Source organism: Canis lupus, chromosome 14, assembly GCF_048164855.1.
Source record: "Canis lupus baileyi chromosome 14, mCanLup2.hap1, whole genome shotgun sequence".
NCBI lineage: Eukaryota > Metazoa > Chordata > Mammalia > Carnivora > Canidae > Canis > Canis lupus.
Window position 1 is genome coordinate 24,025,183 of NC_132851.1, and position 25,245 is coordinate 24,050,427.

General features: G+C 40.7%; 1 protein-coding gene across 2 annotated transcripts in view; it reads left to right on the forward strand.

Annotated features, from left to right (window-relative positions):
* Positions 1-549: 549 nt before the first annotated feature.
* FER1L6 (fer-1 like family member 6) overlaps positions 550-25,245 on the forward strand; it is a 155,855-nt gene continuing 131,159 nt past the window's right edge. Inside the window, exon 1 of one of the 2 annotated variants that reach the window (XM_072774399.1) lies at positions 550-642. In XM_072774399.1, the coding sequence (XP_072630500.1) occupies positions 620-642 (23 nt within the window). In that variant the 5' untranslated portion in view covers positions 550-619. The remainder of the gene's footprint in view (positions 643-25,245) is intronic. The other variant, XM_072774400.1, reaches the window with a different exon arrangement.

Below are 25,245 nucleotides of genomic sequence, written 5' to 3' on the forward strand. Positions count from 1 at the left end.
GAATTACAGGTCCAGTTGATTTCTTGGGTTCTTTCTAGGTCTGACATTTTGGAATTCTAAACTAAAGTGTCCAAGACAATAGCCATTAGTCACTTGTGGTTAAAAAAAATCCATTCAGGTAAGCTAGCCACATTTCAAATGTTCAGGAGTAGTCAGATGGGTTAGGCTACCATATTGATCAGTAGAGATGATGGAACATTTCATCATCACAGAAAGTTCTATTAGACAGCCAGATGAACAAAATGATTTTATTAATGTGTTTTCCTTGAGATGAGATAGTCTTACCATATAATTCTCGGAAAAAATATAAGTTTGAAGCTGAAGGCATTTAGCCTTTAGTCCTGTCACTGAAGAGAGTGGGAGGGTGATTGGCTAAGAAGCCTAATATACTGACCCACTCTTCTTGCGACAGTTTGCCTTTGCACCTTTGATTATAGTAGGTAACATGATGCTCAGAACAGCCATGCACACCAATGAGTGTTGATTCAGCCACACCCCCAAATAGTTTCACCCACTAGATTACTGTGAAACTCAGAAACTTGTGTCCAGGATCTGGATACAGCCAGACACCAGGATTTTGCTAGTTCCTAGGCCAGAGGAGCCGCTAAGAAGAGGAAGAATGGAGAAGCCGTCCAAAGCCAAGTAACATATTTCCTTCTCCTAACAGGAAGGCTTCTCTGGGTGTGGCTGGAGCCAAAGGGCTGGGAGCTGGGGGTAAGGGTCTCCCTTCAAAAATCCCCAAGGGTTGTTAACTGAGACTTAAGGTTTAAGTAGGCAAAGGTCATGAGCCAGGAAGAAGGATATGCTTAAGAGATGCACTTTTCCCTCCTGATGAGAAAATATGTACTACTCAATGTTGAAATTTTAGACAATACAGGAGCTATGGAGATTTAAAGAATCCCTCATAATACAACTGGAAATAACCCTTATTAACATTTAAGACAATTTCCTTAATTCCTTGAGCTGGACTATAAACAGTTAATGTTAAATGCTTTTATTTTCTGAAGCCAGAGCCTGTCCTTACTTAATTACACTGGCCATTAAGCCAACTGAAGTCTGGTTTCATTTCTCTCTCTGGCCATCTCCTTCTGCTCCAGACTCTCTTCTCTCTGTTTGTAAATAACAGGCGAGGTCTTTTTAGTCATTTTGCAAGAATGATGTCCACTGGCCTCATTTGTAGACTTGCTGAGGGAGCGCCTCTGGGATTCAAACTGTATCCTGGTGACCATGGTGGCCTTGGGGGTTAGTTGTGTGGTTCAGAGCAGGCCTTGGCCCTTCATTTTGTTTGGGGTTAGATAAAAAGGGTCTGGGCACATTTGTATTTTTCATCTGCAAAGTGATTTGGTATAATGACATGAGCTCATTGGCTCAGACTGGGGACAGGTTTGGGGTTCTGGTATAGGACTGCTGCTGAATCATTTTAAAAATTCAATCATTTGATAAATATATCTGTTTTGAGAATAGTGCTTTCCTAGGCATGGGCTCACAAAAATGCATCTAAACAGATCATTCTCTCAGAGTGCTTACAGATAAGTATATTGAACAATAACAACGTAGGTGATTGTGACTGAGGTGTTATAGGTATTAGGGTAGGGGTCTGCTCAGGGTCCTGTGGGGGCCCAGGTAGGGAAAAATATATCATCCATTTGAGGAGATAAAGGAAGGCATCTTAGAAAAAGTACATCTAAGCTGAAAAATGAAGGATGAATAGGAAAGAACATGCCTGAATGTGGAAGTAGAAGTGAAGGTGAAGGAGAATCTTCCAGATAGAAGGAACAGCTCGAGTAAAGGTTGGGACATGAGAAAGCATGACGCATTTGGAAATGACACGGTCAGTAAAGTGTCTACAATGTCCATGTTGTATATTTTGCTGGCAAATGTCTTGGACAATAGTGTTTCCTTCAAGACTGGTCTGTGTTGATCTCTAATGGCACATTTCCCTTCCTCCCCAAGTGCAAATGCCACTGGTATTCTGAAGACCAAGGTCAAGGCCACTTTCCTCAGGAAAACTTCTTGGATTTCCTCTGTTGTTAAAAAACTCTCACTCCTCTGAGGGAGAAATTCCACAGAATTCTTATCCTCTCTGAACTTCACACTTTATACCTTACTGATGCTTCTCCTTCTGCCTTGACTATGAACAGATTGAGATCAGGGACAGTCTTCTTGCCTTCCAGAACCTTACCTGGTGCGGAGAGCAAAAATGTACTTAAACAACATGTGTGTCTTCTGAGAATTCTGGGTTCCTGACTAGAATTGGTCTTTTGTGTTGTGTCTCATGCATTGTTTTTGAGATTTTAGCGCATTTTCTCCCTCATTGCAATTATTTTATTTTGCTCCAAGCACCTACCCTGATACCCTACCGTGGTTAGGCTCAGGATAATTTTCAAAAGAAAATAGTGGCATTTGATTTTGTTTATTCATGCAGATTGGATTCATTAGGATGAAGGTTTTAAGTGGCATTACAAATAGTGCCTGGAGGGCTCTCCTATGAGTGGACAGAGAAGAGAATTTCTCACGTGAGTAGCAAGACTTCTAGTGTTGTAGAGGGGTTGTAGCAAGGCTTATAACCAACCATTATGCCCTTGTAAGGCTGCATTTGTTGTCAAATAATGAAATGGTTCCATATCAGTAGTTGAGTAGCTCTTACCTTGAGTCCACTGAGTGCCCTTCTGCCACCCAGGACCCACTCACATCCAGCAATTAATGGGTTACTGCTTGGCATAGTGGGTGGTCTCCAGGATCCTGTACTAAGTGCCATGATTGGTGATGTTTTGATAGGTCAATTCCCAAGCAGCTGATATTTTGACTATAACTCCCGATGATCATCGAGTATATGTCTCAGTGATTTTGAAGTATTTCCTCCTGAAGAAAACAGATTCTGGGGGGTATTTTGGACAAAAGAGAGCTGATTAGGAAACCATATAGGGTAATGATTCCAAACACTGACTTCATCATTTATTCACTATATCACATTGGCACGTTACTTCACCTCTGCTTCTCTATTTTCTTGTCTATAAAAAAGGAAAAGAGGGGATCCCTGGGTAGCGCAGCGGTTTAGCGCCTGCCTTTGGCCCAGGGCGCAATCCTGGAGACCCGGGATCGAATCCCACGTTGGGCTCCCGGTGCATGGAGCCTGCTTCTCCCTCTGCCTATGTCTCTGCCTCTCTCTCTCTCTCTCATAATAAATAAATAAATAATAAATAATAATAATAATAATAAATAATAAATAAATAAAAATTTAAAAAAAAGATTTAAAAAAAAAAAAAGGAAAAGAATACATTTTATTGGGATGCCTGGGTGCTCAGTGGTTTAGAGCTTGCCTTTGGCCCAGGGCATGATCCTGGAGTCCTGGGATCGGGTCCCACATCGGGCTCCCTGCATGGAGCCTGCTTCTCCCTCTGCCTGTGTCTCTGCCTCTCTCTGTGTGTGTCTGTCATGAATAAATAAATAAAAAATCTTAAAAAAATAATACATTTTATCCATCCACCCATCCATCCAACCATCCACTCATTTATTCATCCAACAAACAACTGTGCCAACCCTAACCTGGAAATGTTGCCTAATGGTGACCAGAGAGACACTTAGGGACTTCTGTCTGGGGGACTAGTCACACAACTAGTTTTGAAGGTCAGATGAGACATTGAAAGAGAAAGCCTTTTAAACTGTACAGGAAAAAAAACTGTACAGAACTTCATTAATGTGTGTTGTCACATCAATAGCAGTATCAGTTCCTTGGTGCGTACTCAGAGAATGGGCTAGGGCATGTGTGTGCAATATAACATTTGTAAGGCCCTTTGGTTCTTCACTTTATTCATGGCATTTGTAAAAATCCTGCAAAGTTCTAAAAGGACTGTGCACCAATTTCCATTTACTGGTATTTGATGAGAGACCCCTTGTTCCACATGCTAGTTTTCTCCAAAACAAAAAGAGCTTTGCAGTTTTGGCTGAATGAAAAATAATATACAACCTTTATATAAAGGAAAGACAATATAGGAAAGGCTATAACAAAAGTAAAATGAATGCTAAATCCTACCTGACAATCTTTTTGATGAAAAATCCCTTCAGGGATCTTTCTATGCATTTTTTTACATAAACTGTATCATATTATACATCCTGTTCTGTAGCCTACTTCACTCTGAACATCATCAGTATACACTGAGAGCTGTCTTACCAGGTGGGTGACTGAAAAGTGTTTAGCATTAAAAAGTGCTATGACCCCTGTGGTTCGTTCCATCACAGCATTCTAGAATCCTGTGGGTTGAATCCTTTTCTTGCATTTTTCTCCCTGAACTACTAGAGCTTATGTTTAGGTCTCATCTGGTGGTATTTTCTCAGTTCAACAAATAAATACTTGTGCTGTCATTGTTGATGAGCACAAGGGATCTCATAGTATGTACAAAGTTTGTTTAGTCCACAGTTGATGGGTTTTTGAATTATTTCCCATTTTTGACTAAAGTAGTAATTTCGTAATAAATATCCTTCTATACTCAACTGTGCCCATTTGCAAATTTTTGCAATCCCACCTTCAGGATAAATTCCTATAAATGAGAAGGCTGGGGTCAAATCTAAGTTCTAATTCATATTTGTATTGGGGTCTATTAAGGAACAAGAGGAGTGTACGTTGTGGACGCTGGAGGTTCAGCTGGGGTGGTGTGAACGCTCACGACATAACCTGAGGACAGACTATAAAAAGTGTTTAGCAGAGAGTTGAAGAGTGAATGCTGTTGAGTGAAGGGGTCACTGACCATTGAAAGCAGTTTCTGAGAAAGTGAAGGGACCTTGCTTTGGAGTCCCTGAAAATACACAATGAGTGTATCCCTAAGAGAGAGCCCTGCCTAAAAGCAGAGAGGGGGACTAGCTTCTTTTCAGCTCAACAAATATTTCAAGAGCGCCCCTTCAGTGCCGGGCATGGGATAAGGCCTGGGCATGAAGGGGCTCTCATTCAGGGCAGGACACATGGTGACTAACAGGAGTGGCAGTTCAGAGTGGATGTGTTCCAGTGGGATCCTGCTCAAGAGTCAGTGCGATGACCCTGGGTGGACAGAGGGGCCATGCAGATGGAAAGAACACTTCTCATTAGAGCTGAGGGTTGAAGGATGAGCAGGGACTCCTCAGGCAACCAGGGAGGGCCCCCAAAACTCTCAGCTGTGTAGATGCTGGAGACTGGGAGAGTGTGTGGGGCACCGTGGTACACTCCGGCAGGAGCACAAAGCACAGAAAGGAAGGTTGGTCCTTAGAGGCTATTTTCCACACCTGGAACCACCTATCTTATCTTATCCTCTGGACTCACTTCCTTCCTTTATCCCGCCAGGCTGGGCTTCCTTGTGGGGAGGATTTCTTTTGCATCTATTCTTTATGTAAAGTAATAGTGTCCAAGCAGCATATGGTAACTGTCAATTGTAGAACCTGGCTCTGTTTCAAGAGCAGTCAAGCACTTGCCATTTGAATAGGTCAAATACAATTGAATACAAACAACTTCATATTCTTCAGCTTAATACCAAGGTTCCCCAAGGTCTGGGAAAAGAGTGCAGAAAAGATGAATTATGATTATGAGAAGCCTAATCCACTATTTTATATTCTTTTTAAAGTCAGATATCTCAGCATAATAATGATGATGGTGGTGAGGATGATGGTGGTGATAATGATGGTGATAGTGGTGGTGGTGAGGGTATTGATGATCATGGTGACAATGAGAGCTGCTAACTCTTGTGGAACACTTAACACATGCTAGGTACTATGCTAAGCACTGCCCATGCATTGCTGCATTTAATCCTCCCAACTATAAGGTATGAAGTAGTATCATCCCCATTTTACAGATGAGGAAACTTAAATTTGAGATTAAGAAAGTGAAAGCATTCAGTTAATCAGAATGTTCAATTGATCAAGACATGCAACCAGACAACCATGAGAGAATGAAGTCCTGGTGCTCAGAGGCAGCCATCATGTATAAAGCATTTTTTCTGCTATGCATCTACCATGGTACTAGTTATATATCATCCCCGTGAGAATTGAAAACATCACACATCACACAAATAATTTTTTGTATCTCATGGATTTGGTGATGAACACTGAACAAGAAAGACAGCTAGATAGTGCAGGTACCTACCTGTTCTTTCCTCAGTTCTCTGTCCCATTCTAACTGTTCTCTCACTATGAAGAACTGTCAAAATTGGATGAATTGTGTGATATGGTGCTTTTTAGGTTGTTTCTTTCTTTCTTTCTTTCTTTTCTTTCTTTTCTTTCTTCTTTTTCTTCTTCTTCTTCTTCTTCTTCTTTTTCTTCTTTCTTCTTCTTCTTCTTTCTTCTTCATGCCTATTTGTATAAGATAAACTTTTGACTCCGATTTAAAATTCAGTGAGATGTCTAAAATTCAGTTCTCTCAAAGTAAAATCCTTAGGTCCATTACTGTTACTTGTTATTAATAAATTCTATTCCTGTTTTAAGGTACTAATATATTATTTAGGATATTGGTTTGGCTGTGTGTAATAGACACTAAGAATGGTGGCTAATATAGATAGAAATGGACTTCTCTTACATGGAATAGTCAGGGGGGAGGCAGTCCAGGACTAAGATGGCAGCTCTGCTCCATGAGGGTTCCCAGGGACCCTGTTTTTGTCTCCCTTGTAGTTCTGACATCCTGACAGTGTTTCACTCATCTGCAGGGTCTGCTGAATAATTCATAAACTAAGTAGCAGAATGCAGGAAAAGACAGGGCATAGCGTGACCGCTGTCTTTAAGGATGGAGCCGGGTTACAACATCACATTCATGACCCTCCTATTGGCTAAAGTTATTACATAGCCGTATTCAGCTTTAAGGCAACAGGTTGCAAGGGATGCTGGGAAATATAATTTTGTAACTTCTATGGCTATAACCCTAGCTAAAAATCAATTCTATTACTATGAAACAGAAGAAAAGAATAGCAGGAGACAGTATTCAAAAATAGAGCTGAACAATGATGAGAAAAAATATATAAATAGAAGTTTTATTATTTTTTTTTTCTGCACTGCAATGGATGGTTTGCCCAAACCCTGGAGTGTATTTCCTCTTCCTTGGAAACCATTGTCCTATGGGATTGTCTGATTTTCCAACACATTGGAATGCCCTCTCTGAAAATAATAGAATGCTGTTCTTAGGATCACAAGCTCCAGGACCAGGTACATTATTTGTGGGGTATAATGCAAAAGAAAATATAGGATCTCTTGTTCAAAAATGATTAAGAATTTCAAGATGGCAAAACCGGAGCAATAAAGTTAGCATGGGGATCGTCTGAGAGTATGGCACTTAGTACAATTACACAGGTCACATATCCATGATAAAGCTGGCCCTGCTCAGCTCTAATGGGGGAGGTGGTGGCAGAAAAGGTGTTAAAGTTCCAACTGACTTCTTGCCATTGCCACATAAGTTCTGGCCGTCAGGAGTTACAACACAACATGGTGTAAATCAACACTCAGAGTAGGACTTCAACAGCTAAGTGTTAGAGTTTGCTAGACTGGTGGGGTGACCACTGGTGGAAGCTTTGGGATGCCAGTCATACATTTCTGTAATTTAGAGAGAATGTCTTGTGACTTCATTAAATGTTCTTTGCGTGACTTCCACCTGAAGGTAGGTTAGTACTATGTTTAGTAATCTAGATGACCTACTTTCCTCCAGGTTCTGGGACAAAGACTCTGTCCATATGCCTTGGAAATTGTCGGCCCATTCATTTTACCTGCTTCTGGGCCTGGTGACCAGAATGTACACTGCAGGAGTGTTGAATTGGGGCCAGCTCTGGGAAGTCATCACAAGGAGGGCTAGACTGGTGGGATGTAAGTTCAGGTTATGGCCAGGGAGGGAAGTCTTGCCAACTATTAGGTCAAGGCTGTAAAAGGCAATACAGGGATAGATCAAAAACCCAAGAGATCTGGAAGACTTTAGGCAGTGGAACAGATATGGAATAAGGCAAACGGTACAGAATAGAAAGTGTAAATAGTTACAACCTGGCTCACAGTACTGTATTCACATCCCTAAATCCATACAGTTCTGAAATCTGACAGTTTTATCTAGGTTTGGCCCAGAGTCTTTTGTTGTAGAACTTGACATGAGGCTATTGCTTATTATCTTTATCCCAGTTAATATGAATGGCCACATATTTTACTATAGAAATTTTAATAAATTTAATTATGGAATGCCGGCCCAGACTCTAATGGGAAATTATTTAATACTCTCTTTCTTTCTAAAATCAGAAACATTTTGAATTTATGAGGGATAAAGACCCCCCCACACACACTGCGATCTCAAGATTTGGGGCTTATAATATATAACATTTGTTGAACATATGTTATGATATATAACATTTGTTGAATATATATTGTGCCAGACACTGTTCTGAGCACTTTATATGTCTTAATTTCTTTAATACTCATGGTGCTCTATGAGATAGATAACCAATATTTTCTCCATTTGACTGGAAAGAAATATGGAGCCCAAATAAGTTTTGTAATCTGCCTATAGTCATTGATAATTGGTAAATGGTAAGCAGTGAGAAAGGTGAGTGTCTGGGGGCCCTAGTTTTATATCATGGAGGTGAGTCCATGGGGCTCATCTGGGGGCAAGATGGCTTGGCTGAATGATTGGGCAAATCAGTCCCAATAGTGAATCTATTTGTTGGGTGACTTATGAAGCTTAATGAAAAAGTGTTCTTTCTATTATTTCAGCAGCAGTCAGACCTGTACTAGTCCTTTGGGAAAATCAAGTGACCTTTGAGTGGGTAAGACTTCATTGATAGAAGTCATACTTCTTTATTTAAATATCCAAAGGGCAACCCAAGTTTTATTTGTTAAACTGGATTTTTGGCTTTGATTGTAATAGATATACTGTGTTTAAAAAATCTTTGCATTGGCTTTTGTGAAAGCACTATTTGTCTTAGTAGAAATCTTACTTTAATCCTTTTCTCAAAAATTGTACTTCTGGTTAAGAGCTGGGTGGGCTGACTGATAGCATCTTACTTTACTGAGGCCCACATTATTCAAGGCAGAATCCCAAACCCTGACAAAATAAAAATAGATGACATTTATTGTTTCTTCTAGATGTTTCACATTTGTCTTGGTAAGAGAGCTGAATTAGATTAGTTTGACAGGATTTGTTCTTTAGGAACCTTTATGGACTGCTCTTTTATACCTCTATACATCATCGTGTTTCTACCCAAAGTTTTTGTCTGATAATTTCTTTTCACTTTTCTTTCTTTCTAGAAATGGATGCAATGTGTGTATCATAAATAGTGATAGTGGATGGCTTTATTATATAATTGTTACAAATGATGATAGAAGTTAGACAGGAGTATTAATTCTTCCATCAGTACTTGAATATGAATCAAGGATTTTGTTGATAAGTAAATTACTTTTTTTTTAAAAAAAGATTTTATTTATTTATTCATGAGAGACACAGAGAGAGGCAGAGACACAGGTAGAGGGAGAAGCAGGCTCCATTCAGGGAGCCCGACGTGGGACTCGATCCCAGGTCTTCAGGATCATGCCCTGGGCTGAAGGTGGCGCGAAACCACTGAGCCACCAGGGCTGCCCAAGTAAATTACCTTTTAATGAAATCTGAAGAAAATTTCTTATCATAGTTTCTCGACAGATTCTTAACAAATCCTTACTTTTGCTTACAAAAGCACTAATATTCCAAGATGTTTAATGTTTTGAAACAAAAACGACTCTTGGATTAACTGATATCACAGTAGCCTGGTAATGATTAATCGGAATTACTTTTTAATGCTGATAGAATGGGACTTTTTCTTTTTTGATTACATCTGCATCTTTAAACTTCCTTTCTCGTTTGTAAATTCTTCCCAAGTAAAAACCATAAATTTGCCTTCCCAGCTTCTCTTGGCAGCTAGGATGCAAGCATGTGACCAGGCTGTACCAGTCAGGTGCTTGCATTTGAGGTTCTGAACTGAACGTTAGTGATATGAATAAACAGGTGTGGCATAGAACCATTTTGGTGTGGAAAAGGGCAAATGGGTCTGTTTACTCAGAGAGGGCAATACTGGCAGTGCCCTCTTGTTTCCAGTGTGACAGATGAGCTGAAGTATCTGGGTCCAGAGGTGGGGTCTCCTAGGGGCCGTCTGTGGTGTGAGATGGGCATAGTTCCTTGCTTTTTTGTCTTCAAATCTGGTTCCCTGAAAATCTGGAAAGTGTCATTCCATTCCTATTTAATCTAGTGGGCGAAGGGGGTTCTATAATTTGCAACTAAGAAATGTAATTGATATAGCTGTGATATGAGGATAATGACAAGGAAATGGGATTCTTTTATGTGTATCTCCTTTCAGCTGTTAAACAAGACAATTTGGCAGGCCATTCTTACTGCAGTCATCATTCATTTGAACTCATTCACTGTTAAGAACAGCAAGCTGGAGAGAGTGATGCATATGCAGGCAAAGTGTTTCTGAGGAAAATGGAGGATGACTTAATGCCAGTGCAATGATTGTCTATGAATCTGGAATTTACCTTTGGCCTTGGGAAAAAGAGTTAAAAGATGAGCCATGAAGAGGTCCTGGATAGAGATCTTCTGGAATGTTCCAGGGTCTTGGCTTCAGATGCATTAAGAGCTGGTTGGAACAAAGAATACATTTCACTAGAGGCCCATGATTTGATTTTTCCATTTGCTTATTCAACACGAATTTAATAAGCACTCTGCACTCTGCACATACAAAGTATTGGGAGACAGTGGTGAATTAGACAGAGCCAGACACATCTTTGTTTGGTAGGTACTCTGGGAGTTTCAAGTGCCCTCATACAGACATGAGGAAGGATAACAGGCTTTGTTACTATTTGTAACCCAAGACACTGGACACTGGAGAGCTTAAGTGATTTATCCACAACCACACACAGTAAGTAGTGGAACTAAGAACTGAGTTTGAGATCCTGTATTTTTTCTAGGATGCCAGCTACTTCTCACCTACCAGAGTTCATATCAACTCTGTGAGATAGGTATCAAAATATGACTACTTCTTTCCACTTCTAGGAAGGAAGCCAGAGTCAAAGAGGGCTTAAACTGGCTAATAAAAAGGTGGATCTCCACTTTCTAGGGCTTGTAGTCCCTTTACCATCCCTCATTTTTACTAACTCAGGCTGTCCTGTCATTTATATGTGGATTGGGAACATGTATCGAGAACTGTTCTTGTTGGATGATATGCAGGAAAGGGAAAATATCAATAGTACATCAGACATCTTGAGATGAGGGTCGAGTACCATAGAATATAATCAAATGTGGGAAGTGGGGAGTGGGTGGTAGAAGAAAGGAAACTCTACATACTTGGCCATTTTTTCCCTGATGGCTGTGGTATTATAAAAGACACAGTCCCCACCCCTACTTGATACCACAATCTAGTGGGCAAGATAAGTATGTACACAGCTGAGTCATCCCTATCATTAGACCTGTGCCTCTTGTATTACATTTATCCTACTAGATGGCATGAGTTTCTTTTTTGTTTAACTGAATATTTTATTGAGATGATTCTAGGTGATAGAGAAATGTAGAGAACACACAGGTGTAAAAAATAATACAGAGATCTCCTGTACCTTTTACCCAGTTTCTTCAATGGTAACATTTTGCAGAACAATAGTACAATATCACAACCAGGGTATGGACATTGATAACATCCACTGATCTTATTCAGATTTCCCAAATTTTACTTGTCCTCATTGCACTTGTGTGTATGTGCATATGCATGTGTGTATATTTAGTTCTACAAAGTCTTATCACCAGTGTTGGTTTGCAAACCCAATACCATAGCCAAGGTACATACAGAACACAAGGATCCCATGTATTGCCCTTTAAAAAAAAAAGGTTTTATTTATTTATTTATTCATGAGAGACACACACACAGAGAGAGAGAGAGAGAGAGAGAGAGAGGCTGAGACACAGGCAGAAGAAGAAGCAGGCTCCATGCAGGGAGCCCGATGTGGGACTCGGTCCCGGGTCTCCATGATCACGCCCTGGGCTGAAGGCAGGCGCCAAACCACTGAGACACCCAGGGATCCCCTACCCTTTTATATTTTTATGACCACACTTCCATCCCTCCCTAGTTTTATTTATTTTGTCTCATGTGTCCTTGGTATCTATAAAGTTACTTAATTTGTATCATATGAATAAAGCAACTAACAGTACCATAAGAGATTAACATACATAAATAACATCCACTGGAGGGGAGGGGAAAGAGCTATTCATTTGACCTGGACCTTATAGACAGAGAAGGAGGAGAAGCAGAGTGTAACAGTGAGTGTGCTGGCAGCACTGTGGTTAATTTTGAGAGGGAGTACCTGGGTTGGAATTTCCCTTCTACCACATAATGTCCCACCTAGACCTCTTCAGTTTTCTTACCTTTTTTTTTTTTTTAAAGAGGGAGGTGGGGGAGGGGCAGAGGGAGAGAGAGAGAATCTTACGGAATCTTACGCAGGCTCTACACCCAGTGCGGAGCCCAACTCGGAACTTGATCTCCCACCTGAGATCATGACATGAGCTGAAATCAAGAGTTGGACACTTAACTGACTGAGCTACCCAGGGATCAAATTTTCTTATCTTTAAAATAGGGATGACACTAGTGGCCACCTCAAGGGTTGCTTTGGGATGAAGGCAATAGCAGGTGTACCATCTTTGCCAGGGCCTGGCATATAGTGAGACTTACCTCAATAAACAGATGCTGCTCTGGATAGTCTTGGTTCTAGTTGTTTGAGAGGAGTCTTCACTGACCTTGAGTGGAGGTCTTATCTCATTCTGCCGTGAGGACACATGGACTGAAATCTTCTCCTCGAGGCTGCTATGGGAGAAGGGTCACTCAGCTAGTGGCCAAGCATAGCTGATACCCAGCCACGACCCCACTGTGGTTCTGTCATCCTTGCCCCTGTGGTCATTCCTACTGAGGCTCCAGAGACACTACTTGCACTTTTCACATATTTTATTATGTTTTATGGGTGAAATAATATATCAACCAGCAGTTGTGAATCTGTGGATTAGTGAAGGTTCTGGGAAGGACAGTGTTCTCCTGAATAATCAAAATCTGGAGTACCAAAAGCCCTACCAAAACTTTGCACAATCAGTGGATGAGCTTTATCCCAGTCTGAGCTGTTCCTAAGAGATGTATAGGAAATCATTTATAAGAATCAGCTTCCCTTTCCTTCAACTTCCTCTTTGTGAGATTGAGGGAGGGTATTTACTGTGGGTCAGATCTGCGGTGTTTGGACCTCTCTTGGGTCCACTGTAACTCCCTCACTGTTCACACACCTGTTATGAAAAAATAAATCCCTGCAGGTTACAAGGATGAAGGCAGTTAGAGCAAGATCCAAGTTAAGAAACCTTCACAAATCCCCCTGACAACTATCAAACCCCCTGCAACAGGCCACTGCAGCAAAGGCCTGTCCGGAGGGCTGCAGAGACTATATGGTTTTTTCTTTTTCAAGACTGAGGTTGAACAGAGCCTGACAAAGTTCCTTCCATCCACAAATTTCTTTTCAAGTGGTGCCATCATCAAAATGTATTGTGTGGTATCAAATATTACTATCTCCATCTTTATTTGGAGATTTTAAAAAGATTTTTATTTATTTATTCATGAGAGACACAGAGAGAGAGAAGCACAGACAGAGGCAGAGGGAGAAGCAGGCTCCATGCAGGGAGCCTGACGTGGGATTCGATCCTGGGTCTCCAGGATCATGTCCTAGGCTGAAGGTGGCAGTAAACTGCTGAGCCACTCGGGCTGCCCTATTTGGAGCTTTTTATAATCTCAACAGGCCAGGGATTTAACACGTTACATATGAGCAGTGCAGGGTGGGGTGTATAGTGAACTCTTTCCTAATTAACAAACGTAGGCCTTACACTGCTGTTCCCATAGGCAATGGTTCTACAGGGCAGGGGACACGACACTAAATAATATTGGGTCATGAAGAAAGCTATTCTCTTTAAAATTATCTTCCATTTCCACTTTTGTCAAAGAAAATGTCCTTAACAGCTCCCTGAAAATTGCCAATTCTTTTTTAAAATGAGAACAAGTCTTATACTCAGAATTAGTTACAACTATGATTTAGCAATAGTGTTTCTCTCACAAAATTTATTTTATTTATTTTTTTAAATTAACATATACTGTATTATTAATTTCAGAGATAGAATTTAGTGATTCATCAGTTGCATATAGCTCTCAGTGCTCATTATATCAAGTGCCCTCCTTATTGCCTGTTTCCCAGTAACCCCATCTCTTACCCATCTCCCCTCTAGCAACCCTCAGTTTGTTGCCTATAGTTGAGTCTCTTATGGTTTGCCTTCCTCTCTGTTTTTGTCTTATTTTATTGTTCCTTCCCTTTCCCTATGTTCATCTGTAAAACTTATCACACTCAACACCCAAAAAACCCCCAAAAAATCCAGTGAAGAAATGGGCAGAAGATATGAACAGACGTTTCCAAAGAAGACATACAAATGGCCAACAGATACATGAAGAAATGCTCAGCGTCACTTAGCATCAGGGAAATACAGATCAAAACCACAATGAGATACCACCTCACACTGGTCAGAGAGGCTAAAATTAACAAGATAGGAAACAACAGATGCTGGTGAGGATGCAGAGAAAAGTGAACCCTCTTACACTGTTGGTGGGAATGCAAACTTCTGCAGCCACTTGGGAAAATAGTATGAAGATTCCTCAAAAAGTTAAAAATAGAGCTACCCTGTGACCCAACAATTACACTACTAGGTATTTATCCAAAGGATACAAACATAGTGATTCGAAGGGACACATGCACCCCAGTGTTTATATCAGCAATGTCCACAATAGCCAAACTATGGAAAGAGCTCATCCAGTTTATTTTTGAAGTTACTTTGTGTGAAGGCATCTGTTACTAGCTTACCACTTAAAATAAAACATAGAGTTTTATTTTATTATAAATTTATTTGACTAACAAATGGCAAGTTAATTTTAAAAACTCAGTTAATGATAAAGGAGAGATGTGGTTTTGGCATTTTCTGAATGTGGTGTTCCAATAGCTGAAAGTGGGAAAACATTAGTGGTAGGACTCCTGAGAGGAGAACTGATTTTAGAATTAGGTCCTTCAGGGTATAATAGGACCTTGGGCAACTGACAGTTTTGCTAGGCTTCCATTCCTTTATCTTTATCAGTTAGATAAAATGGGTTAGAGTCTCTGAAACATATTATCAAACACTTGTTGTCTGCAAAATGTTGTGCTTATGAGTGTGAAGCTACTATGATGAAAATAGGATGAATCTTGCCCTGGAGGAGTTTACAGACCAAAACAAAACACAGCATAAGTTAATGTATTAGTGGAGGAGGCAAATAGCCAACTATCAAGGAAAGTGGGATATGGCTGAGTTCTGGCCCTGGATCTGTCACTTATGACCTGATTTCCACCCATCATTCAACTTCTCTGAGCCCCAGGTTCTTTGTGATTAAACCAAAGGCCGTCCTACACCTGCTCTGGCAGAGGTTTACTTTTTTGTAAGGAAGAGGAGCATCTCCCAGCAAAGGGTGTAGGTCTGGCTGCCCCAGCCTGTTGACTTGGAGGTCTCTGGACAACTCTGAAGCCCATCACCAAAGGTTGTCCCCAGAGCCAATAATGGATCCTGTAAACACAGTATCCCAAACCAGAGCACAAAGTACTTTCTCCTCTTGTCAAAGTCTTTCAGTCCTTCAAAACAACATGAATTTCCATGGCTTTGGAGAAGCCTACTTTCTCCTCTGTGTTCTATTCTGATTGCTTGATCACTCTATCATGACATGTCATGTTGTATTATATCACATCATATCATATCTGTGTGTGTGAGCTTCGCACTGACCTATGAACTGCCAGTGCGAGGGACCAGATTTTCACTCCTTCTGTCTCTGTAGCACATAACTCAGTGTCTGGCACATAGTAGGCAATACTCAGCTCTTATGTGAATATGTGCACCTGTGCATGTGTGTGTGTGTGTGTGTGTGTGTATGAATGTACTGGTGGTAAAAAGAGAGTCATAAAGTTTGGAAGATAGTTGAATAAAGATGTTTTTTTAAAATCAACTTCTTATAGAACAACATGAGGAAGAGTACACAAAGCAAAAATAACAACTCAATAAATGATCACTCAGTCTGTAAATAACACTCAGATCTAGAGCTAGAACATTGTGTGCTCTGCCCGCCTCCTTTCCTCTCAATCTTATCCAAATGCAATTGCTTTCTTCACTTCTTTTTTCAGTTTTTTTCCTGTAAATTTTTATTTCAAAAAATTTCAAGCCTACAGAAGAGTTTTAAGAACAATGTAATAAACACAGACACTTTACTTTGATAGGGTACTTAACATTTTGCCACCTGTTTTCTTTTTTCAGTTGTAGTTTCTGCCTTTTTTCCTCTTGGAACTATTTGGGAGTTAGTCGTAGACATCATGACGCATAACCATGAAATAATTTATCATTCAACATTTCCTAAGGGAAAAGGTACTCTTTTACTCAACCACAATACAACCACTACACTCAGGAAATTGATACAGCACTACTGACACTATTGATATAATACTATTGTCCAATATGCTACAAGTTCAGATTTCTGCAGTTGTCCCAACAATGCCCTTTATATCTATTAGAGGCCTTTTGGTGGTGGTGGGGTGGGAGTAGAATGTAGACAAGGAGTCTCACACATTGCACTTAGTCATGAAGTGTCAGTCTAAGTTTAGCATAGGGTGGTTTCCTGACCTTTTTTATTTTGTCTTTATGAAACTGACATTCATAAAGACCAATTATTCTGCATATTTTTCTCAATTTATACTTGTCTGATTACTTCTTCATGATTAGATGCAGGCTGGACTTTCTTTTCTCAGAGGAGTACACAGATGATGTGTTCTCAGTGTATCACTGGGGAAGGCACGTTGTGATATCCATTGGCTCATTATTTTTGGTAAGTGCAGTTGGTTTAGTGATGTCCACCAGATTCCTCCTAAAAAGCCTTTCATCCAATGGTTTTATCCTCCATGGATGATTCTCAGCTAATTAAGGATCACTATAGGGATTGCAAAATGGTGATTAATGATCTTTTTTTTCTAATATTACCTCTGTATAAAGAGAGATTTCCCTCTTCCTCTTTTCTCTTCTAAACCCCTCCCCCTCTTTAGCATCAGTATGGGTTTATGGATTACTTATTTAATGTGCTATGATACATCCTTGGGTTATTTATTTTGATACTCAAATTTTCCCATATTTTGCCAGAGGGAGTTCCTTCAGGTCAGCTCCTGTGTCTTTTTGACATGTTCCCATCAGCTTTTGAGCACTTTCTTCCTTTCTGGCATAGTAAGATTGTCCAGGTTCACTATAAGAGAGGAATTGGACTGCCTATCTAACTTCTTATAATTAAGATGTTAGAAAAAACAGAAAGGTGAAAATCAATGTTCAACTTCAACACTTGCAAATATAGCCTTGAACTTTGACAAAAACCAATAGGTTCTAGACTGGTCTTACTGATCACTGAAGTTCCAGAAATGGGTTATGGGAAAGGCAGTTGTCTGTGAGAAGCTACGGGGTATAGACCCTGTTGGTGATGGGTAGGCCCATGGGCTCATCCAAGTACAGTTTCATGAACGCCTAGTCAGCACAGTTCCTTGAGTGTATCCATGGTAATTGGAGATAGGAACCATATGGTGATTAAAATGACAAGTAATTTTAACTCTTGCTTCATGAACAATATGAGAGCAGCAAACCAATTATGAAATTATCTATTTGCTTTGCATCAATTTTAAGTTCACTTGCCCTCTCATCTATAGAGATGAGGATGCTCAGCAAAAGGGGCCAATACAAGAAAAATGGAGGTGATGAGGTTAAAGATCCTCCAAACTGGCTGATGCAAAAAACAAACAAACAAACAAACAAACAAACAAACAAACAAAACACCAGATGTGAAAATGATCCACCAAAACAGAGACACTTAGGGTCAGGGACTTCTAGATGGCTTGCATTTCACTTGGCAGGTATCCCTTAAACAACTGTGCAATGCCAGATGAGTATGTGAAAAGAATTAAATATACCTATGTATTAGAAGGGGAAAAAAAATAACCTCTTGGTTAGAGGTGGTCATTGGCCACATCGCCAGGATCCTGATATCACAATAGGATAAATACCACTAGGGATGTCCCCAGTAAACTATCCACATGCTTTAAGGTTGTTCTGCATCCACCCAGTTATTTTAAGTACAGAACTCCAGAAGAGAGCCTACACTCCTTATGGGGCAAGTTCAATGAGAAGACCACATCCTGGAGATGATTTGAGGAGCAGCTGATTTCTATCCCACAGTGTGTTGCCCTACTTTTTCACCATAGATTTTCCAGGTCCTTCAGTATTATTTACTGAGTTAATTAAGATGTTGCCCTCTGAGTTTGGAAAGTGCATTGATATTTTTAGATAAAAGATGGTTGCAGGCTGACCTTTTAAATAAACAGCGCTGAATTTTCTAAGGCAAAATAAGAGTACTGTGATATCTCATCCACTTGCACCCAACCACCCAGCATTTTCTGGTCTTCTGCTTGTTAAGAGAAGAGGGTGGTTATTAAAACAGAGGTGTAGTAGTCAAACTTTAAAAAGTGAACTTCCAGGGAATATTCAGGCACTGAGTCAGTGAATGCACATACCACTGTTCTCTACCCATTGCAGACGTAGATAATGTACTCCAGCTTCAAAAACTTCTGAATCACTTGTCTAGGGAGCCACTGGCAATTGATGAGAGCTTAAATTTAATGTAACCAGACCAGAGATGAGCTCCAAAGTATTCCCTTACCCTTTCTTATACCTGCTCATTGTTGGTTGAAATGATGGCCCTGGTACAAGATTCGTATCTGTCATAGGACATTTGTTAATGTTCACTCTATCCTAATTGACTGAACCAAGAAATAGTCTAATCCAAATAACAATTTTTAAAAAACACTCTTCCATTCAAGAAAAAAGACCATATGATCAAGTAGAAGCAGTGCTAGATTGACAGGCAAGGGTCTTGGGGTCCACTCCAAGTCTGATCCAAGTTTGATCTGTGTGACTGGGGCTGACCTGGCCCTCAGCTTTCCTGCAGAGGGAAGGCGTTGGACTGAATTGCTAAGCTTTCTCCAGTGTACATTCTGCATTTTAAAAAATTTTCAGTGCATGCTGTATATTATTAATTGGATACTTACACTGGATGGGATGATGGGGGCAAGAAAAATTAACTGTATCTTGTCTGTCTCCAGGAACTTTCTGGGTGCTTGGGAAGACATTGAGGGTGATGGTGATGGTAATCCTTTCAGATGTGCCCTCAGTCTATCAGAATATTATAGGCACTTGGGATTGAAATCATCTACTTTTTGCTGTGCAGCAATAGTTGCATGAGGGTGTCCTGTTTCTCTGGATCTTTCACAAAATGACAGTACTTTCCAAAAAGAAACTTGTCCTGCAGCCAGTTTTTGTGATGATTCTCCTGTGTGGTTCAGTGTTAGTGTGATTTGGGTTCTTTGAGATTGCACAGACCAAAATAACATGCAGGTTAGCCCCCCCAGTAAGGGAATTTTATTCTATGGATACACTAAATATGGGAGAATGAAACAAGGAAGTGTGGAAGTTAAGAGCAAAGGTATGGGGGGCACATCTTGGCTCCATCACCTGTAGGGTGGTTGATTCCAGATAAATCACTTAACTTCTCTGTATCTGTTTCCTTGTCTGTAAAACAGGGATAATAGTAGCTACCTTACAGAGTTGTTTTGAGGATGAAATAAAATAAGAATATAAAAATGTCACGGTTCCTGGCATCTCATTAATGTTCAAATTAATAATTACCATTCTGATTATGATTATTGTTACATGTGGAATGGATTCCAGCAGGTAGCCTTGTAGGTGAGCAGAAACCTTAGTATAGCTCCACTCTTGGGATGGGAACATTGTTTAGGAACTGGTATACTGTTCTGAATTCAACTGGTATACTACTCAAGAGGTCCGATTATCCCAGAATCCCCCTGAGTACCAGGCATCCTTTCATTCTTTCTTGCTTGGTCATATGTAGACTCAGCCCCTTTGTCTCTTCTTTGACTACTGCTACCACTACCAATTAATTTCTTTCTACTCCTTTACTAAATTGTGACTTCTATTGATTCATAGCTTTTGAAGCCCTATTGCTATTCCCTCCTTGTGGCCTCAGCAGGCTGTCTTTCCCTGTGTGAGTTTGGCCTTCTGCCCCTGCTACGAGCATCTCAACTCTGACTTGAATTTAAATCCTTTCATCCATCACTTTTATGACAAGTCACCTTCCAGATTGCTGAGCGACTAAGGGTTGAGGTCACATGGTTCTGGAATGTCCTGACCCCTGAGAGAAGGCCTATGAGGGTCACAGGCAAGCTCAGCCCAGGCTTTCCAACTCTGTGGGCACAAAGATGAGCAGATACTACCAAAGCTACAGCGCCCTTGCCACCCAAGTTGGGAAATAGATAGGAAGCAGTGTTATATGTGTTAATACATGTATTCATATAAATGTTAATAGATGTTAATGATGTTTTAATCATTAACATTTATAATACTGTAATTGTATATATATAATATAGCTTTATTAATGCTTTTCATTTTTCTTCTAGAATATTAGCAACTTTAGGAAAGGCATTTAATTCTTTCTGGTTCTTTTGTGTCTGCTTATGGCCCAATCTGGATAACTGATCAGTAATACAAGACTAATATAACTGCCCTTTCAACAAATATTTAGTAATAATGAATTTGCCTTACTTTTCCTGTTTTAGAAAATTTTTTCTACTATCAAATTATTTTAAAGGTCTTGTTGAAAAGTTACAGAGGGGAACTTTTGGAAACTTCTTATGGGAAAGAAGAAAAGAACTAAGAGATGACAGAAACATAATTCTAAGAGATGTTAAGAAATGTCACTTGCAATGCCTATGATCTTGAGCTTACCTTCCCTGGGCCTCTGTTTCTTCATCTAAAAAGAAATTGGTAATAGTCCTACTTACCTCCAAGATTAGGAGGGTTAAATGACACATTCATAAGGTGCCTGCTATGGTATTTGTCTATTACCTAGTGGGTGACAAAAAAAAGCAATTGGTTCCCCCCACTGCATCTTACCAAGAACATGTTTTCATTACTGTACATCTCAAAGAGGGAGAAGAAGGAAAACCTGTGAAGTTAAAGATTGAATCTCATATAGACTCATTTTTAGGTCTCTTGCCCCTGAAGTGACCTCAGTTTACTCTTTCAAGTGACTCTCATCTAGCTGTTTACACAAGGAACACCTCCTTGGTACACAGAAATGCATTTTTCCACTAAGCTTCAAACATGCTGAGCTTTCCCAGTACCAGGAATTTTATAGAAAAGCTGTAGAACAATTTGTATCATGGATTGTTCCCTTTTCATACAAGTATTGAATCACAAAAGTCCAACCACTGATTTTTGACATTGAGTGGAATCCTTTTCATGTGAATTCACTAAGAAATGCCTGCAGTAATAATAGGTCCAATATTAAAACCTGTAGACAATTAGTATCCATTGCTTATGTTTCAAAGCTTTTCATTTTACCCACCTCTTGAAGTTAAACCTATTTTCAATCATTAAAATCAGGATGCCTGGGTGGCTCAGTGGTTGAGCTTCTTTCTGCCTTTGGCTCAGATAGTGATCCTGGGGACCTAGGATCGAGTCCCACAATAGGCTCCTTGTGGAGAGCCTGTTTCTCTCTCTGCTTGTGTCTCATGAATAAATAAAATAAAAAATATAAAATTATATAATTAATTAAAATCAGACCATTTCTAAAAACAGGAATAGAGCTTTAATGTAGAGGATAATTAATTTCCTATTCTTCCAAGGAAGATTACATCATTTGAGGGTTGCCTGGGTGGCTTTTTCGGCCTATTTTTTACAGTATTATTGCACATATATTTGAGAGTAGCAAAAGAAAAGAGATCAAACCACCATTTTGAGGCTTTTTAGCAATGCCAAGGAAAGAAGGTATTTATTTGTTGGAGAATGGGGCTTAACAGCATTTCCCAAATTGTGGTCTGTGGAAAACCAACATTCTAGTCTCTAATTTGGGAGAACTGGATAAAAATTCTTGTCAAATCAATTTGAGAGTCACTAGATTCTGTGGTACTTTGTACTTTTGAGGAGTCAAATACACACTAGTATTTTGTTGAATCTAGGAAGTTGGGTAAAACTGGGTTTACTCCCGTACTTTCCAAATGTATTTTATTCTTTTTTTTTTAAAGATTTTATTTATTTATTCATTAGAGATAGAGATAGAGAGAGAGAGAGAGAGAGAGAAAGAGGCAGAGACACAGGCAGAGGGAGAAGCAGGCTCCATGAAGCCTGACATGGGACTCAATCCCGGGTCTCCAGGATCACACCCTGGGCTGAAGGCGGTGCTAAACCGCTGAGCCACCCGAGCTGCCCTCCAAATGTATTTTAAAATGAAATCTTTATCGGTGGAGGTCCATTTGTGAATAACAAGGTCTGGATTCAAGTTCTGGTAGGCTGGGTCCTCCAGAAAGCAGATTCCAAGATAGCATTGGCCTGCTCAAGATTTATTTGAAGAAATACACGGGAAGGATCAAGAGGTAGGAGTAGGAGGAAGCAAGGTCTTTGGACCACGATACAGGTGTGACATCTGTGACAGCAGAAAGGAAGGGAAATTGGAGGGAGAATCTTCTTGTGGCCCAAGTCATCCACTGGAAGAGTTCTGAGTCCTGCAGAAAGGGCCTGAATTAGTTTTCTCATTGTGATTAGTCATTAGCTGGGAGTAGTCCATAGGCAGTGTGGCCTCAGTGTGGCACAACTGGTGCTGTCAGTTAACATCACCTCCTACTGCTGGAGCTCTGAGTGGCACTTTTTCACGACTGCCACGATTTCTAGTTGTGCTCCTTGTTAGCCAAGCAACCTTGAGTGAATCAGTCAAGGCCTCTGGAACCTAATGGGTTAATCTACTAAATGAGGCGGGGGATGACAGATCTGTCCTTCTGCCTCAAAGAGCTGCTGTCACACATAGCCACATATGAAAGCTGTTTCCATTCTATGAAGTATTCTAGAAATAGAGAAGATATTTATTATTATTATTTATTATGGCTAATAAATATTAATATATTTATTAGCTGTAAGCTTTTCAAGTATATTAGTTGCTAGATTGTCATTGTCTTGCGATCACTGATCTGAAATTCCCACAAGCCTACTACCATGCTGGGCATCCTCAATAGATACTGAGTAAATGTTTGTTGAATCACGATAACGAGTGTTGTGAGTTCTCCAAGGAAACAGTCCATGACTCTGACTGTACGTGGGATAATGATTGCAGACACGGCAATGTATTTCCTCTGGCAACAGACCACATGGCAGAAGGCAGAGCATGCGGGAGGGTGGGGGATGATTCCTGTTGATCTGATCTGTGCTTATATCTGGAACCAATAATAGCAGCTTCATGATCAGGGTTCTATTCTTCCCAGAGTGGAGAGGGCTGGAAGAGAGTTGCTCAACCTTCTTGCTTGGCAACATATTCTCTCTTTTGCATTTCTAAAATAACTCTGAAGCTAATTGAATTGTGAAGATAATTCCCTGACTTCATTCTAGATAATTGTACAGCATCACTCCCCTGAAGTTCATTTCCCAGGACTGTTTACCAGTGACATTAGTGACTGCTTTGAGTTTGGCCAACTCATCCTGTGGCAAAGTACTGGTCAGGCCTAAATGGTTAAGAAGCAAGCACAGGAAAGAGGGTAAGTGAGGTAGCAAAGGTGATTTCTTACTGGGTAATTTCTTAGAGTCGACCGTAGCTCATCTGTTTGACTCCCCTCTCCTAGGGCTGCTGGTGGTTTTCTCTATTCCTTCTTTGCACATTTCCTTTCACTGGCTCAGCATTTTGCTCATTAAATGTTTATGGAGTGAAGCAATGAATGAATTACATGTGTGTACTGTATGCAAGGTGCTGGGGAGACCATGGTGAAGCAGCTAGACAGAGTTCCAACCCTAATGAGACCTTGTATCTAATGACAGTGATAAACACTAATGAAAACGAATCACATAAAAGTAAAATTAGAAACAAGGATAGGTTATGAAAAGAAAAAGCACTAAGAACCCGGGGATCTGCTGAACCTGGGGAAAGGCCTCTGACAAAGTGACATTGTGACCCTGGAGGAGGGGACAATGTGAAACCAACAGAGGTGAGTGAAGGCATGTGGATGACAGATATGAGAGGAGCAGGTGCAAAGATCCAGAGGGAGAGGCGTGGTCCCATCAAGTCACTGAGGGAAGATGGTGTGGCTGGGGCAGACAGCAAGCAGCCGGAGATGCAGCGGAGAAATGAGGCTGCGAGCATGGGTGTTGACTTGGCATCTCCCTGCAATGAGCAACCAGCCTACCTTTGCTGCGGAGAGTCTCCTGTGCAGCCAGATGGTGTCTGCTGTCACGATGTGCTCTGCTATCCGAGTGAGACACAAGCGCCTCAGGGGGAGGGTATCACTCTGTAAACAAGGAGAGATAAGTGTAAATTTTAGGAGAAGGGATGTGAACTTCAGCTGGAGCATGCTTTGGGCTCAGGGCTGCTTAGCTCTGCTGAGAGCTGCCGCAGGATCTTTGTGAGAGGGGATCAGATGAGAGGAGGAGGTTTGGTCCCTTTGGAAGGATTAGGGGTCTAGAGACAGGTTCCAGTTCTTTTTTAAAGATTTATTTATTTATTTATTTATTTATTTATTTATTTATTTATGATAGACATAGAGAGAGAGAGAGAGAGAGAGAGAGGCAGAGACACAGGCAGAGGGAGAAGCAGGCTCCATGCCAGGAACCCGATGTGGGACTCGATCCCAGGACTCCAGGATTGCACCCTGGGCCAAAGACAGGCGCTAAATCGCTGAGCCACCCAGGGATCTCCCAGGTCCAGTTCTGACAGGGCCATGACTAGCGGTGCCACCTCAGACGACTTCAGCTTTGTGGCCTTGGCTTTCCCCATCTGTGGCGTGTGAGGCTGGGACTCACTGCCTTCTGATGACCGACCTTTGCTTCTGATTGGGATCAGATCTCCCATGATCCAAAATGGATGGGAGAGCTGCTCTCTGTGAGTCCCCAAGCCAAGGCTCATTTCTTTGGGGACAATGAGCCCTCAGTTGCACATTTTGAATGGTGCTGCCTTGTGAGCTCCTATTTAACCTGCTTAACCCTCACCCCCTGCCCCATATTAGGGATGGCCTTCTTCCCTCGGTGTCCACACCTTAAAGGCTCTTACACCACTGGATCGCCCACAGGCCCTAACGTCCCAG